The sequence below is a fragment of the Pipistrellus hanaki genome (genome assembly GCF_964339955.1).
Source record: "Pipistrellus hanaki genome assembly, chromosome: 4".
NCBI lineage: Eukaryota > Metazoa > Chordata > Mammalia > Chiroptera > Vespertilionidae > Pipistrellus > Pipistrellus hanaki.
Window position 1 is genome coordinate 2,750,155 of NC_140506.1, and position 15,326 is coordinate 2,765,480.

Consider the following 15,326-nt stretch of genomic DNA (forward strand, 5'->3'; position numbering starts at 1 on the left):
CCATCAGGAAGGAGGATCGAGGCTCCTCCTCCCAAACAGCCCCCAGCAGAGGCGGCATTCACTCCAGGATTTAAACTGTCCCTCAGCCACTCCCACAGGCCTCCCCCGTCTGATGTTCCTCTGAGTATTCTGTCACCACTGGAAATTTAAATATTTGGTTATTGATTTTCCATCCCCTCCAACCACACACACACACACACACACACACACACGCAGCATGTGTGAAAGGAACTGTTTCATGTTTTATCAGCCACACTGAGCATGCAATGCTGGTAAATTGTGCTTTAATTCCTGCAGTCAGACATGTGCAGTGAGATACAAGTAAACTTCCATTGTACGTTCAAAAAATAAAACGCACATTTATACAGGTTTAGCCCAACAGCTTATTCCCTTAGAAAAAAAGTCTTACGTGTAATAAAGCTAAGTTGTCTTCAGTGTAAAAACTTGGAGGTATGAACACACTCAGGACGTCATACGCGGTGAGTTAATGGCCATTTCCCGTCGTGCACAGTGCAGCATCTTACACAAAGCAAACGGTCTCCTTTCAGCTTTAACGGTTCAGCATAACCCACATTTTAGTTCTGAATAAAAACATCACAATATATAAACCCATTGAGAATTCTGTACAGAAATACAAGTTTATAGAAATCTGACTTCAAATATAAATACATAAATTGTCATGACCTTCCATGTTATAACAGCTTATTTTTCTACTGTAGTTTTTTAAAGTCATAGAAAAATATTCCAATGCACATTCAGCTGCTGTGACGGGGCCGTGGCCTGTGCCTCTGAACCATGCTGTGAGGTGTAAAGCGTCGCCCGGGCGTTTCTGGAATGAACGTGGCTGAGGTCCTAAGGCCGGAGGCCATCGCATAGACTCTCCCGCTACAATAGGAACCAAACACAGCTCCGCATGTGCTCGGAGGCTCCGGGCGGAGAGGGGCGGCCAGTGCTGTGCACAGAGGCCCCGAGCGGGGAGGGCTAGTGGGCGAGGGCACTGCACCCGCCCCCAGTGGAGGAGCCCGCCTCCAGCAGACCAGCCCGGCTCCCGTGTCAGCACGAGCGGGGAGCAGCCCGCAGTCTCTGGTCGGACAGACGACGATCCGTGCACCCCGAGAAACCCGCCCCTCACCGCCCAGGACAGCGCAGTGCTTCTGAACGTGTGCTGACGGGGCTGCACCGGACAGCACAGGGACTGAAGGGCAAATGTTCCCGCTCAGACAGCTGACCTCAGGCGTGTTCTTTCCCTTCCTTTCGTGGGTTAGCGGGTCCCTGCGAGCTGTACTTCCCGCATTTAAAACGCAGGCCATGTGGACAGCAGGTGCGAGAGGCTGCCAGCAGTGAAGGTTCTCTATGGCTTTTAAGTGGCTGAGGCACAATCAGACAGCCGCCACCTCTGATGTTCATCTGAACTCCTCCTAGGAGCCACGGCCAGCGGGGACCCTCACCACCTGTCAGGTCAGAGGGCACGGGAGCCATCCGCAGGGCTCTGGGCACTAAGGCTGGGAGGCCTGGCGTGCGGCTGGGAAAAGGCAAGCAATCCGCACGCTGAGCCCCCAGAAGGGCAGCGCCTCTGGGCAGACAGAGCCCCCCATGTCACCGCAGGGTTAGCAGCAGGCCCCGGGCCACCCGCAGGGAGGGACGGGGCGATGGACGGAGCGGGCAGACCTGGAGGACCAGCGCGGGGAGGAGGGTGGCGTGGTGGGCGGCCCAGCACCCCCACACAGGGCCCTCCCGCGGGGGGAGTCTGCCCGCAGGATGGTGACGGGCAGCGATGCGGAAGGAATGGTGCGGGCGTGTGAAGGGAATACCACAGCTGGTGCCTCCCCTGGACACTCCCCGGGCCACTCACATCCACGGCTGACCGCCCGCACTGAGCCGTTGTTAGGGACACTGACCGTGCCCGGTGCCCAGACACGTCATCCTGGCACCGAGAGGGCCTGAGAGAGAACGACCCAGGAATCTCTGACCAGAGCCCTTCCCAGTGGACCGGCTGCGGCGATCCCGGGAACACTGTGTGTGGGATCAGTGACGATACTGGAGACGGCTCTCCTCTCCCAGGACGTGAGCAGAGCCGGCTCTTCTCCTGAGGCCGCCCCCCGGGGGCTCGGGGCCGCCGGCACCCCCAGCACGGCCCCCGCGACAGTCCGATGGGCGTGTGCGTGCGGCCTCGTCCGTCCCGGCTTCCTCCCCACAGCACCGGCCGCGGCTCACACCTCCCCCAAGTCCACAAACTCGTCCTCGCGCGTGGCCAGGTCGTCCTCGCCGCCCAGGGCCTTCCAGCCGCTGGTGGGCAGCAGGGGCTTGGCGGAGGGCCGCTGCAGCAGGGCGAAGGGGAACAGCGAGGACAGGCGCGCGCTCCGCGGCAGGCGCGGCAGGCCCGGCGCCTCTGCCCCCGCCCCCGCCCCCGCCCCCGCCCCCGGCTGGGGCCGCTCGCCCACCCTCTCCTGCAGGCGCCGCACCTCCTCCATCACCCCCAGGAGGCTGCTGGCCAGGGCGCCCGCGCCCCCGCCCGGGATCTGGGCCTCGGGGATCCAGCGCAGGTAGCGCTGTGCCCAGACGCGCACCTCGGGGCCCTCGACGTGCGGCAGCAGCAGGCCGTGGTAGTCGGGGGCCCTGCTGTGCCAGCTGTCGTAGAACTCTCGGAAGTTGTCCTGCAGCTCATCCGAGTAGTTGATCAGTTTGCTGATTCTCTTGCCCAGAAGGTTTTTAATTAAATGGTCCGTTTCTTCCCTGAAAAACCCTCTTTTGGGCGATGACTTGGACTGGGTGAGCGGCAGAGAAAGCTGTCGCTGGTGCTGAGAGGAAACACAAACAGCCTGGTCAGCCCGCCGCCCCGGCCACTTACGCCCAGAAAGAGCCAGCCCGGCCCGGCCGGCGAGCCACCAGCCCTCAGCCCGCCGCACCGGCCGCTGTTCCCCCCCCAAAGGGCCGGCCCGGCCCGGCCAGCGAGCCACCGGCCTCAGCCCGCCGCACCGGCCGCTGTTCCCCCCAGAAAGGGCCGGCCCGGCCCGGCCAGCGCGCCACCGGCCTCAGAAGGGCCTCGTGCACGCCAGGCCCCGAGAACGCTTCGAGGACGGCTTCGTGGCCCTCCACAGCCCCCGTGCGCGGGCGGCACCGCCCTGCGGTGGGGAACCTGGCGTCCGAGCTGTGCACGAGGGGAGCCGCCCGCCCGCCCCCGGGCACAGGCCGCCACGGCACCCGGCACGGGGAAGCTCTGGGAACAAGCGTCCCCTCTGACCCGGAGGAGGCAGCGCCAACCACCTGGGCCACCTCAGGGGAATGACCGTGGTCTCCAGGCGGCAGGGGAGCTCAGGCTCAAGTCAGCAGGTTGCTCTAGACCAGAGGGGGGGACATGCGAGGACAGACTGACTGGCCAGACGGTCTCCTCTGACAAGCTGCAGGAGGGAAGGTGAGCGCGCTCACCCGTTTCCTCCCGGTCCCTCTCCCTGCCGCCCAGCAGGTGCTGGGGGGGGGGGGGGGGGGGGACACACACAGCTCTGGGGAGACGGGGCGTGTCTGGCTTTACCAGTTAGTAACTCAGCTCGCTCGGGGACATGCCTGTCGGGACTTCTCCCCACAGACCCCACAAAGGGAGGGCAGTCAGGCCAATCCCAAGCCCCTGCCGGTCCCTCTTCCCGCCCCTAAAGGCGGGAGCCTGGCTGTCCGTGTGGGCGGTGGCCACCTTCCAGTGGCCTGGGGCCCAGGTGAGCCAGGCCAGGACTCACAACAGCTGCTGCTGGGCCCTCCGGAGGGGCCTCAGCCAGGCCTCAGCCCAGGGTGGCTGTCCCCTCACTGCTACCCTCTTTCCGGCCTGTAAGCATCCAGAGTGGCCAGAGATTAGCTTCTGCTTGTGTGCTGCGCCCCCTGGTGGTGCCATGCCCACTTCTGGTGACAGCGGAGCTAGGATCTCAGACCTGCCCCAGGCCGGTGGGTGAGGGACCTCAGCGGTGGCAAGGCCTAACCCTTAGTTGGTTGGCGGGTTGGTTGGTTGGTTTATTTTATATATTTTATTGACTTTGGAGAGGAAGAGAGGGAGAGAGAGAGAAACAGCAGTGATGAGAGAATCACTGAGGCTGCCTCCTGCACGCCCCCCACAGGGGACCCGCCACTGGTTTCCAGCTCTGCGGACAGTCCAGCCCCCGCGTCCCGCTCATCCCTCCACACTCGCCGGCGGGTGCAGGGCCGGGCAGGGCCTTACTTTGAGATGCATGCCTTTCCGCTGGCTTTTGTCCAGTTTGGGCTTTTCCACGTACAGAGGGTTCTGGAGCAAGGTCTGGGCTTCGGGTTCAAACTGTACGGACCAGTCCCACACGGTGAGCAGGCGCAGAGGCGCACTGGGCACATCCAGGCCTTCCCTGCCCTGCGGGACAAGCACGGTCAGGCCGCTCGGGGGGCAGGGCGAGGCGGGTGGACGCGGCGGCGGGCATGGGAGGCTCCTGCTGGGACCAGCACCCACGCGCCTGGCTCCCAGGCTCCTGCCCCCGGCTGTGGGCTGGGAGAGGAGGGGGCACGTGCCAGTCGCTGTCCTGGCACTCCCACAACCACCTGTGAAGTCCGTTATTTTTCCAATTTTACATTTGAGGAATCGGAGGCTCAGAAAACTAAGTGCCCGTCTGAGGTCATGAAGTTGGGGCTCAGGACTGTTCCCCACCTCACCGTGGGATCTGGCAAGCCCTCCGGGAAGGCCGGCTGGAGGGCACCGGGCGGCAGGAGGCCCCGGCAGCAGGCTCGGGACACGAGGGAGCACAGGCCGCGCTGCCCACTGCCGGTCTCCATTCCCCCAGGGGCTCCCGCATCGAGGCATCAGCGGACAGGAGAGGCCTCGATCCACCGTGTCATGGAGGACGGCATTCACTGTGGTTCATTCCCCGGCTCCAGCCTGTCTCCCGCTCCGTCCTCCCGTCCACGAGGTGAGCGAGGGCTCCGCTGTGCCCCTCGGGGACAGGGACAGCGCCCAGGAGGCGCTCAGCGTGGCTCCCACTGCCGTGGGCGGCCGCTTCCCCGTCACCCGGCCTTCCCTTCCCGCACCTCCTCGCCGACGCTCCCCACAGGCCCTCGGAGGGACTCACCGTGCTGGTCTCCTTCTGGTGGGGCGAGTTGAAGAAGAAGGTGCTGAAGATGGGGATGTACAGGCTGTCGGACAGGACGGTCAGGTAGGTCTCCGTGAACTCGAACGCCGGGGGGTGCTGGCGCACCAGCTGCCACACGCAGTCCAGGAAGAGCAGGAACACGGGGACCTGCGGGAACAAGGCCCGTCACTGCGGCCCGCAGGCCGTGGCCCAGGGCTCGGCAGCCCCCGCCAGCCAGAGGAGCCGCCTAGCACCGCTGCCGGCAACGGAAAGCACGGCCCGCGCCCCCGCTGCAGAGCGGCCCAGCATTCTCTGGGCTCTCTCCCTGGGCACGGCGCCTGTCGGACCCTCTTCTCAGACACGAACACTCCCCCCCCCCCCCCCCCCCCGGTCCCAGCTCTCTGGCCCGTCGTATCATGTGAGTCCCAGAAGCTTCCAAACTGATGTCCCTGAAAGGCAGACTCCACCCGAGAACGAAGACGGTGATTTCCCCCAGCTCGGGAGACCCAGCCCGGCATGAAGAAAGGAATCCAGGCCAGTGAGAGGCCCGCCGGAACAGACACGCTGTCATCTGGAGTGAGAAAAGCCACGAGGCATGCGACCAGCATACGCTGCTCTGCAGGTGATTCCATTCAAGGGCGGACGCGCTTCCCTCTCCTCCTGTGATCGTTAATCACACCGCCCGGCCCAGCCCGCTGCAGCGAGACCGGAGAACCAAACTCTAATGCTGCCGCTCCCGCACTGCCCTGCATTCACAGTCCACAGGCAGAGGCAGGGCCGGTCACTCAGACACACCACCAGGCCCCGACAGCAGGTGGCGCTACCGTCACCCTCCGCTTTACTCTGGACCATTTATGTGCCAGGAAAATGGATCCTGTGTCACGCGTTTTCTATAGGAAGCTCACACCTGAGAATCCATCATTTTGCAAAAAGTAACTTAGCAGAAATGATCTCTTACTGAGCCAACTTTCGTTTAAGTCTGACACATCAGTACTCCCCGCCATGAAATACCTGCATCCTCGTGCACACCCTTCAGAAGAGGTGCTGAGCCCGCTCGCTAGCATCACTTCTTTCCTCCGGGAAGGGCTTCAGTGTTCAAACCCCAAAGGCAGCACGGCGGCCCACAGCCTTCCCGCCGAGCGGCCGGGGCACCCGCACACAGCCCCGCCCGGAAGACAGGAGGGGCCGCGCGGACACGCACCTCCTCCCTGTCGCTCTGCCGCAGGTGGTTGCAGCGGTCCAGGAAGCAGTGGCCGCCGGCGACCCACTCCTTCTGCACGAGGCCCTGGAAGCCGGCCCTGGTCCGGCAGTGCGGGTCCATCATCACCTGCACCAGCGAGGAGACGAGGCAGCAGAGGTCGGAAGCGTTCTCCTCTAGGAGCCGGAAGGAGGGAGAGAGTTAGACCTCCAGAGCACGCAGCACACGCGAGAGCAGGCCCCCAGCACCCGGCCCGCCATGGACGGCCCGCTCCAATGCCCCCAGGAGTGCGCGAAGAACTCCGGCACGGCAAACGGCGACGTCCAGAGTCAGCAGGCCCGCACACGGCACTGAGCACAGGTGCCCGCAGGAGTGAACGCAGCACCGCAGACGGAGCACGTGGGCATCCCGTGTGCCCCTGGGAGGCTGGGTCACACACGCAATGGTGAGCTGCTGGGCCTGCAGACCACGCTCACCACCCGGGCTGCATGTCCACGTCTCCGTCACGGAGCCCTCTGTTCCCAGGAGCTGCTCTCGGACCCTCCTCAGAACTCCTTTCCGCCCGGAGGAAGCGCCCAGGGCTCCACGCCTGTGCGTCTGCGGGTGCAGGGCTGCGCTCCCGGCCTGGCCGGGCAGCTCCTGTGGCGAGTCCCCACCAGCCCTGAGGGGCCCTGCACAAAGCCCACTCCATGACAACGCCGCACAAACATCTGCGTACGCTCATGGCCAATAAAACCCATCTGCAACTGTGCGTCTGTCTTGGAGTGTTTTAAAATATTAAAAGTCAGGTTCTGACACCCGGGTTTCCTCTCCATAAAGAGAAGTTCCATTCCAGTTGCTATTTTAAAGTGTCCCACGAGGACGGTGGTGCTGGCATTGGGGGTCAGAGACGGTAAGAAGGCACCGAGAGCAGGGGGAGCCGTCTGGCCCTGGGACCCCCCTCAGACCCGCCTTCACCCCACCTCCTTGCCGCCGGCAGGACTGTTCTGTGGCTGCCGGTTAGGTCTTTCTCAGTAACGTGCTTAGGCCAACTCTCCCAGCTGGCAGTAAGCTCCTGGAAGGCAGGGGACGGAGCTCAGCACGCAGTTAGTGCTCAGTAAACGTATTAGAATCCGGGCCAGCGAGAGGCAGACACTTCTCCCGCCTGCCCATAGACGCTCACGCTCAGCCGCCATGCGGGTGTCAGAGAGAGCCCGAGGCGACCTACGCAACGGGCAATGTGGGCTGAGAGAACCCAGTGTTCCCAGCAGCGGGCCGCGCTGGGATCCAGCCTCACCGGTCCCAGCGGACGCGTGGCGGCCCCACCCGCTCTCACACACGGGAGTGCCTGTCTGTCCCACATACCGCAGGCCGCGCCGCGGACGGGAAGCCGTGCACCAGAGCTCCTGTGGCAACTGCCCAGGGTGTTGAACAGAAACATAGAAAGACAATAATTAAACCTCCCCTGGGTCTCCTTTTACGAAAGGGATTATGCAAAGACTGTAACTTTAACCAAGACGAGTTAATATAAAACCAGATCCCAGACATCAGAAAGCGGGCCTTGTACAGACACGGAACCATTCCCTGCTGGGCTGCGGACACGCTGCGAGCTCCGGGGAAGGAGCGCGTGTCTAGCTGAGCACGGAAGCGGGCGCCCAGTTCTGCCAGGCCAGGCGGAGCGGGCGCGTGGGCTGTGCCTCAGGAGGGATCTGAGACAGGCTCCTACCTACGAGGAGGACACTGGTGCTCTGCGCGTCCAGGCACTCCGCGACCTCGATCGCCTTCTTCAGGCAGCGTCTGCGTGACGAGACAAAAGAGGCGTCGTTGTGGGCTCGGCATCGAACAGGAAGAGACTGAGAGACAGTGCACGCTGACCTTCAGTTTCCCTCTTACTCACTGTCGCTAAAACCCTCCAAAAGAAACAGATCCTGCCAGACACTCGTTTGCCTATTAGAAACTTAACCTTTTCAGAAGGGAATCTCAAGACGGATGTAAAAATGCTCCCAGGTGGTTTCTAACTAGAAATCCTCAGTGAGAACTCGGACAGAGACCTGCCAGCCCCCACCGGGTGCTGCATGCCGCCCCCCCCCCATCCCCCCCGCCCCCCCCCCCCCCACTTCTGGCCGAGGCAGGCAGCCTGCCTCTCCTCATCCCAGGGCCCCGTGGACAGTCCTCTGCCCAGGGCACCGCCCACTCTGCCCCTTCATCTGCTTGCGGACATCACCCTCCCCGCCCCACAGAAAGAGGCCTGTGGACACGTGTTGCTGCTCGCAAGAACATATTCCGAGCGAGACATGCAGCCAGCGCTTCGAAGCGTATCTGTGAGGGAGCGTGGGAAGGAGGCTCTCCCACAGTGCGCGTGGCCCTCCTCCCCCACGCCAAGCCCAGGACCAGAGCAAAGGTGTCTAGTCCACAATCAGCACCCCCCCCCCCCCCCCCCCCCGCCACGAGGCCGGCACCGCTGCCGCAGCAGGGTTCTGGCTGCCTCGCCCTGTCGCTTCTCTCCAGGCCTAGTCCACGGTGGAGAGCCTGTCTCCTGGGGAGCAGGGAGCAGGTCTGTACGCTCGGACCCATGTGCACAGAGAGAATGGATAACTGTGAAACAGACACGTAAACCATCTGTCAATCTGCTTTACGGCAGTCAGAGAACTATAAAAGTCACGAGCAAAACAACGGCTCCAAATACCTGATTATGTCGAGCCAGCTGCTGCTTTCCAACAAGGAGAACCACTTGATGTCCGTGTCCCAGAACTCAGCGCTGTTGTCTGGGGAGAGCAGAGGGGTCAGCCCGCGCACTCAGCCTCCGCAGCCTCCGCTGCTCCCACTGCTGCGCCCGGCACCGGCCCCCGTCCGAACGGCGCGTCCGGCTGCGGCTGGCAGGGCTGAGCTGGCAGGGCTGAGCTGGCAGGGCTGAGCTGGCAGGGCTGAGCTGGCAGGGCTGAGCTGGGCGCCCGGAGCGCGGGGCAGTGAACCGGGCGCAGTGCCGAAGGAGAGGATGCCCGCCACACCAGAGCACGCCCGCTGGTGCCAGGAGGGAGCGGCTTGCTCTCGCGGACACGGTGGATTCCTGGGGACGTGTCCTCCTGCTTCACCCTCACCTAAGGCCCAGGGAAGGGCCACAGGCCGCTGCTCCTAGAAGTAGGCACATCCTGGTGCCGTGAGGGCCCGGGGGAGACCCGGCCTCCACTGGAGCCCTAGGCACACCCCTACGTTCACCTCGCACACCACTGCCCGGGCCAGCCCACCTGACCACAGCCCGCATCCACAGGCGCCTACTGCTTCAAGCTGCAAAGTCAGTCGCGGACGGTAAACTCTAGAGGACACGCCAGTCCTGCATCGGCGAGGAAAGGGCCCAGGGACCAGGCAGCACCGCCCACCTGGCCCGCTGGCTGTCTTCCTTCATGACAGCCGCCTTCCCCGGCATGCTCTCACCTATCAGAAACAGCTGCTTGAACTTGGAGTACGCGGTCTGGATGTCTGGCAGGGACAGGAAGTTGCTTGACAGGTCTTCAGTTCTGACCATCTCATAGGGTGGCCTGTGGATGACCCTGTAAACTCTAGGGACCGAAAGTAACGCATGATCAGAAAGGCAGGCGTGGGCCAGAGGGGCGGACGTGTCTGAGCACCGACTCCGGCCGACCCTCCACGTGACCCTCCCCTGGAGCGAGGCAGGCACCCGGCCCCGGGCCAGGCAGTGCGCGTGGCAATGAGGTGTGTGCGGGGCGGGCAGCTTCCGGCCCGCGATGAGGCCGTTTAGACACTGATGGAGCGTGGTTTGGCTACGGCCATTCACCTCCCACGTCTATGCCTTTTCCGCGTTGTTTGGTTTTTCAGCTTCACTGGGATATAACTGACACACAGCTCTGTCTGCGGAGTGCAGAGGCTGGCCTACAGCTACTGTGAATGACCACACGGTAACGAACGTCCATGATCTCACAAACGCTCTTTTCCTCTCCGTTTTGTTTTGAATTGGTTTCAGGTGGACAGCTTAGTGGTTAGACAATCACATCCTCTACATAATGTTCCTCTTGATAGTTCCAATATCCACCTGGGACCATACAATGTACTGCAATGTTACTGATTATATTCCCTCCGCTCTACCTACGTCAACGTGACTATTCTGTAACTATCCATTTGTGCTTCTCAACCCGTGGACTTTGCGGTTTAACTTTTAATTTTGAAAATTTCAAACACCCAGCACAGTGACATGTGGTGTGACCTCAATGGACAGCTTTGACCAGCACAGACACCCGCCACTGCCCCCTAGTGCTCAGCGTGCATCATTACAGACGGCCATGGAGGGTGCACAGGCAGCACCACGCTCTCTGAGGCATACAGATGTGGAGGCGCTGCTGGGAACTGTCCCTTCCTCTCGGACAACAAGAACAGAGCTGACAATCACAAATGCTGATAGACTCACCCGTCCAGGAAGCTCCTGTGGGTCTGCAGAACGGCCTCGTCCTGCTCCTTGGGCAGCGCGGACATCTTCAGAAGGGCACACCCATTGTGGTAGGACCAGCACCAGATCTGCAGGGGAAGGGAAGGTTTCCTAAACTCATACCCACGACCGACAGGGAACAGCCTTTAAATTCAGAGAAAAATGTGTAAGTTCAATACTAAATGAAGGAAGAGCTACACGAAAAAGGCTGACTGGCTTAGACAACAAGGTCCGGGTGGACACGCACAGACTGCCGTGGTGACACACACCGTCCGACCGGGCCTGTGCGCTGGAGCTGGAGGACGGCGACACCATCGCCGTGATTACTGCGGTGGCTCCCGCTGGGCGAGCCGGGGCCAGGCCGGCACCTGAGTCAGTGCACTCAGTCCTCGCCCGGGGGCAGGTATGACTATCATCCCCGTTAACAGGAAGACACTGAGGCTTGCAGACCAGTAACTTCCCAAAGTCGCACGGACGGCCCCAGCAGCCCGCCTGGGAGGGGTGTGCTCTGCAGGAGGGGCAGCTGCTGTCCGCAGAGAAAGCTCACACAGAACGGCAAGTTGGCCATTGAACGAACATGGATACGAGACCTTCATGTGCAAGACAGACACTGACTGGGGCTGCGAGAGGAAGCACAGGGGGCCAAGACACTGGCCGCCAGCACTAGCTCACCCTCCAAAGGGACAGGAGTCTACCAACGTAGGTAGGATGCGGCCACCGGGAGAGAACGCCAGGACAATAAAGGGAAGGCGGGCAGGGCGGGAGAGTCCTGCGAGCCACCAGTGGCAGTCTCCTGTTGTTCTGGACACGCCGCCATTCTCCTGGCTGGTTGGTCTGCTGTTTGCAGGAGCCGAAGCAGATCAGCAGTGCTCGGGGCACTGAGCGGCCAGAAGGGCCTGGGAGGGAGGCAGGCGAGGCAGCTGGGGCCACTAGTCCATGCCTGGGCTTGGTGCCTGGTACACAGCCTGGCTCAGGGTTCGAAGTGGCTACAGCTCCGCTGCCCGGCATCGGGCCCGGGGCTCACAGGCGGGCCGGAGGGTTCCAGCTCCACTCCTCCGCGGCACTCCAGCCTGGCCGGTGCCAGGCTCTAAGGAACCGAGTGCCTCCGTCCTTTCCTCCCTGCCCACAGCAGAACGGCTGGCTCCAGCGATCACCGTCACTCGTTTTCTGCTGCGGCACAACCACCCCGCTAGGTACTCACTGCCTCGGTGCATGGACAATGCTCACAGAGAGACCCCGGCCTGCGCCAGGTTAGTCTTCAATATGGCAAACATCAGTGCAGGCAGCCACGGAAACAAAGACTCTTTTGAGATCCTCAATAATTCTTAAGAGTGAAAAAGTCTAGAGACAAGGAAGTTTGAGAACGGCTGCTCTAAATGTAAGGTTGCAAACAGGTGGACATGATCCAACTCGGGCCCAAAGACAAGTTGTTTACGCCTTCGACTCAGACGCAGGCATTTAGAAATGAGGAGACGCACAGAAATCCCTGTCTGAGCCTCCTCCTGCGGCGTCAGAGCACTGGCCCCGCCAGGCCGTGTTCCCCGGCACAGGCCGCCGGCCGCTGTCAGGCCACACTCACGGCGCCCGGCCGCACGCCCCTCCGGGCAGGCACCCGGCTCCACCCCCTCCCGCCCAGGGTGAGGGCCTTCCTCTCCTCACAGGAAAGAGCACCGTGTGCAGTCCTCATTCCTCACTGAATTCCTCCGCTCGGCCACGCCCAGCCGCCCACTAGAAACTGGCGTCACCGCCAGAGTCTGCCTTTGCTCGTTGAGATGTTAAATGTGCTCCCAGCCCAGTCTGTGCACGCTCGGCAGCTCTATGCTGTCTCTGGACAAGAGACACCCCATCAAGGTGAGTGGGGGAGCCCAGAGGAGCTCGGACCCCACGCCCTTCGAGGGTCGGCGCAGCCTTAGGTGACCTGGTGTCACATCAGGCCGGCTCTCGTAGCTTCGTCCACAGCCCTGAGCTCCCGAAGCGTCTGCTGAGCTCGCCGTGCGGCCCGTCCCGGCAGCCTCAGGCTGACACCCCGAGGGAGCCGCCTCGCTCCTCCGGGATCACTCTGGGGCTGAAGACAGACTCTGGCACTAAAGCCGCAGCTCCACAGAAGGTGCCGAGCGGAGCGATGAGCAGCGGCGGCCAGGGACCCGTGCACTCACCGGGACGCCGTGGCCCTGGAAGCGCGACACGCTGTCTTCGGGCAGCGGCGCGGGCACGGCGAAGTACGCGGGCAGCCTGCGGAGAGAGGCGTCGCGTTAGTGTGGGCTCGTCCCCGTCTGATAGCGCAGCTCCGTGGGCTCCGAGGACCCAGCGCGGGTGAGCTCTCTCCAGCCAGTCAGCAGGAGCCTCCGTCACAGCCGCGCTCTGCCGCGTCTGTCACCGCAGGTCCATGACCACCTCTGGGCCAGGCCTCACCCCCAGAAGGAGGGACTGATTGGTGATCTCCACAGTGCGCAAATGCCAACACGGAGTGACCTTTGCCATCACGTCTGACAACATAGGCCACTGTGTTGCTCTCAGTCGGATTACTAGGAAAGCAGTAAGTAGGGTGACTCCTGCCCATTTCACCAGGGATCTCACAACACTCGGGGTTACTGTACGCAGACTGTTCCTATCCCCTACCATGGATTTACGTCACCTTCCCGAGGCTACTCCTTTCGGCAGGTGAAGCAGCGGAGACAGCACAGCTAAGGCCCCCAGGCTCCACCGAGTGAGCATCAGTGGGGGACCTGGCCCAGCACTGTGACTGCAGGTTCCCAGGGACCGTCTACAATGACCCCCGCTGGACGGGACGTGGGGAAGAGGTCCGAGGGGCAGAGCACAGGGCTCCGTGGGCTCCAGACCTCCATCAGCAGGACAGCTTCTTCCAAGGAGCCGCCCCAGCTATGGCCCTGGGCTATGGCCCTCGGGCTGTCTGTGTGGCTGGGAGCTCTTTCACTCAGCCTGAGAGAAAGCCTTCCGGGGCAGGGACCCAGGGCGACACCCCAGAGCAGCAATGTCACGCTGTGCTGTCTGTCCACAGGCCCTGCTCTACGAGTCCTACAGGTCAAGGCCTGCCGCCACCTTCCTGGGCGGGGATAGAAGGCTTGGGCGGGGGGGGGGGGGGGGGGGGGGGGGGGCGGACACGAAGCAGGCTGTGGTGCTGGGGCAGCCCGCTCTGACGGAGGGGAGGTGGTGGGGGAGGTGGTGGGGGAGGTGATGAGAACCGAGCCTCTCACTCTTCTCCAGACTGACCAGTCCCTCTCACCACCAGGCGGCATGGGCACGCGGATGGGGCGGCATGAGTCACATCCTGGGTGCGACGCTGGTGAACAGCATCCGGTTCCTTCATGCTGCTCAGAACAGCACCCGACTTCACCCTTATGAATTGTTTATTTCTGGAATTTTTCCGTGTAATATTTTGACCTGCAGTTGACCACAGGTAACTAAAACCGTGGAAAGCAAAACTGTGGGTAAGGGGCTGCTCCAAGCACATACGTGAATGTACCAAGTTGATGCAGCTGTCAGCAGAGTGCTGGGCGCTACGTTCCAAATGATAAGATTCCAGTTCCTCAGGGAGAACATGCAGAGTCATCCTTAAATGTAGGTCAGAGCACATCCCGCCTCTGCTCAGACTCCTCCCTGAGCTACCGATCCCTCTGAAGCCTCCCTCCCGGGCAGTCACCTCCAGCCACTTCCTCCTCCCGCCCTCTCCTCCCACTCCTCGGGCCCTGCTCACCCCCTCCAGCCCAGGCCTCGCTGCTCCTCACCCAGCGGACAGGAGTCTCCCGAGGCCTTGGCTCCGCTGGCCTCGCTCCCTGCCCACCAGGCGCTCCCTCACCTGCCCCGCTCCCCTTTCCCCTCGCAGGCACTGCCTTTCCGCATCCTGCAGATGCCCCCCGCCTCCGTCCCCTCTCCTCCTGCAATGACAGCTCACTGCCGTGTCCTCAGTGACCAGGACACGCCTGGCACAGAGGAGGCACTAAGAGCTTTTATGGAATGAATAAATAAATTGAAATGTTTGATAAGAGGAAAGCAAATACACAATATAAATTTAGAGATGCCTCAAAAAACTTTATGCTTCGATTACAGATACAATAATGGGGGGAAAGACACAAATCTGCGTTGGAATGTTTTAAGGGACACCTCACGGTACTAGTGTGGAGAAGGGGGAACTTGATGGGAATGTAAATGGAACAGCTGCTGTGGAAAACAGCAGCAGTTCCTCAAAAAGGTAAACTCAGTTGCTGCCTGGCCTAGCAACTCCTCTCCCAGTATTCACCAGAGAGCCGGAAATTACACCCACACACAGCCTGGCCCCAATGTCCACTCAGGGTTCCTCATAAAGCCAAAGAGTGGAAATTACTCACATGCCCACCCACCGACGGTGGGTAAATAAAACGTGGTTTACACATCCATTCCGTGAAACACTATTCAGCAACAAAAAAGCATGGCCTTCTAATACACGCTACCACAGGGATGAGCGAGTGAAAGCAGCCAGCACACAGGCCACGTGTCACATGATCCCATCATATGGAATGTCAGAGCAGGCCAGTCTGCAGAGACAGCGAGTGGGTGAGTGGCTGCCGGGGCTGGAGGTGTGGTGGGAGGTGGGGAGACTCCCAATGAGGCCGAGGAAACTGGCTGGAGTCATGGATGCACA

General features: G+C 61.8%; 1 protein-coding gene across 2 annotated transcripts in view; it reads right to left on the reverse strand.

Moving 5' to 3' along the window:
- Positions 1 to 267: 267 nt before the first annotated feature.
- MTMR12 (myotubularin related protein 12) overlaps positions 268 to 15,326 on the reverse strand; it is a 41,791-nt gene continuing 26,732 nt past the window's right edge. For both annotated transcript variants that reach the window (XM_084881006.1, XM_084881007.1), the window contains 9 exons: positions 12,844 to 12,919; positions 10,670 to 10,776; positions 9,682 to 9,806; positions 8,936 to 9,014; positions 7,976 to 8,046; positions 6,274 to 6,446; positions 5,073 to 5,240; positions 4,202 to 4,363; positions 268 to 2,798 (listed from right to left, as the gene is read on the reverse strand). In XM_084881006.1, the coding sequence (XP_084737132.1) occupies positions 2,211 to 2,798; positions 4,202 to 4,363; positions 5,073 to 5,240; positions 6,274 to 6,446; positions 7,976 to 8,046; positions 8,936 to 9,014; positions 9,682 to 9,806; positions 10,670 to 10,776; positions 12,844 to 12,919 (1,549 nt within the window). In that variant the 3' untranslated portion in view covers positions 268 to 2,210. The remainder of the gene's footprint in view (positions 2,799 to 4,201; positions 4,364 to 5,072; positions 5,241 to 6,273; positions 6,447 to 7,975; positions 8,047 to 8,935; positions 9,015 to 9,681; positions 9,807 to 10,669; positions 10,777 to 12,843; positions 12,920 to 15,326) is intronic.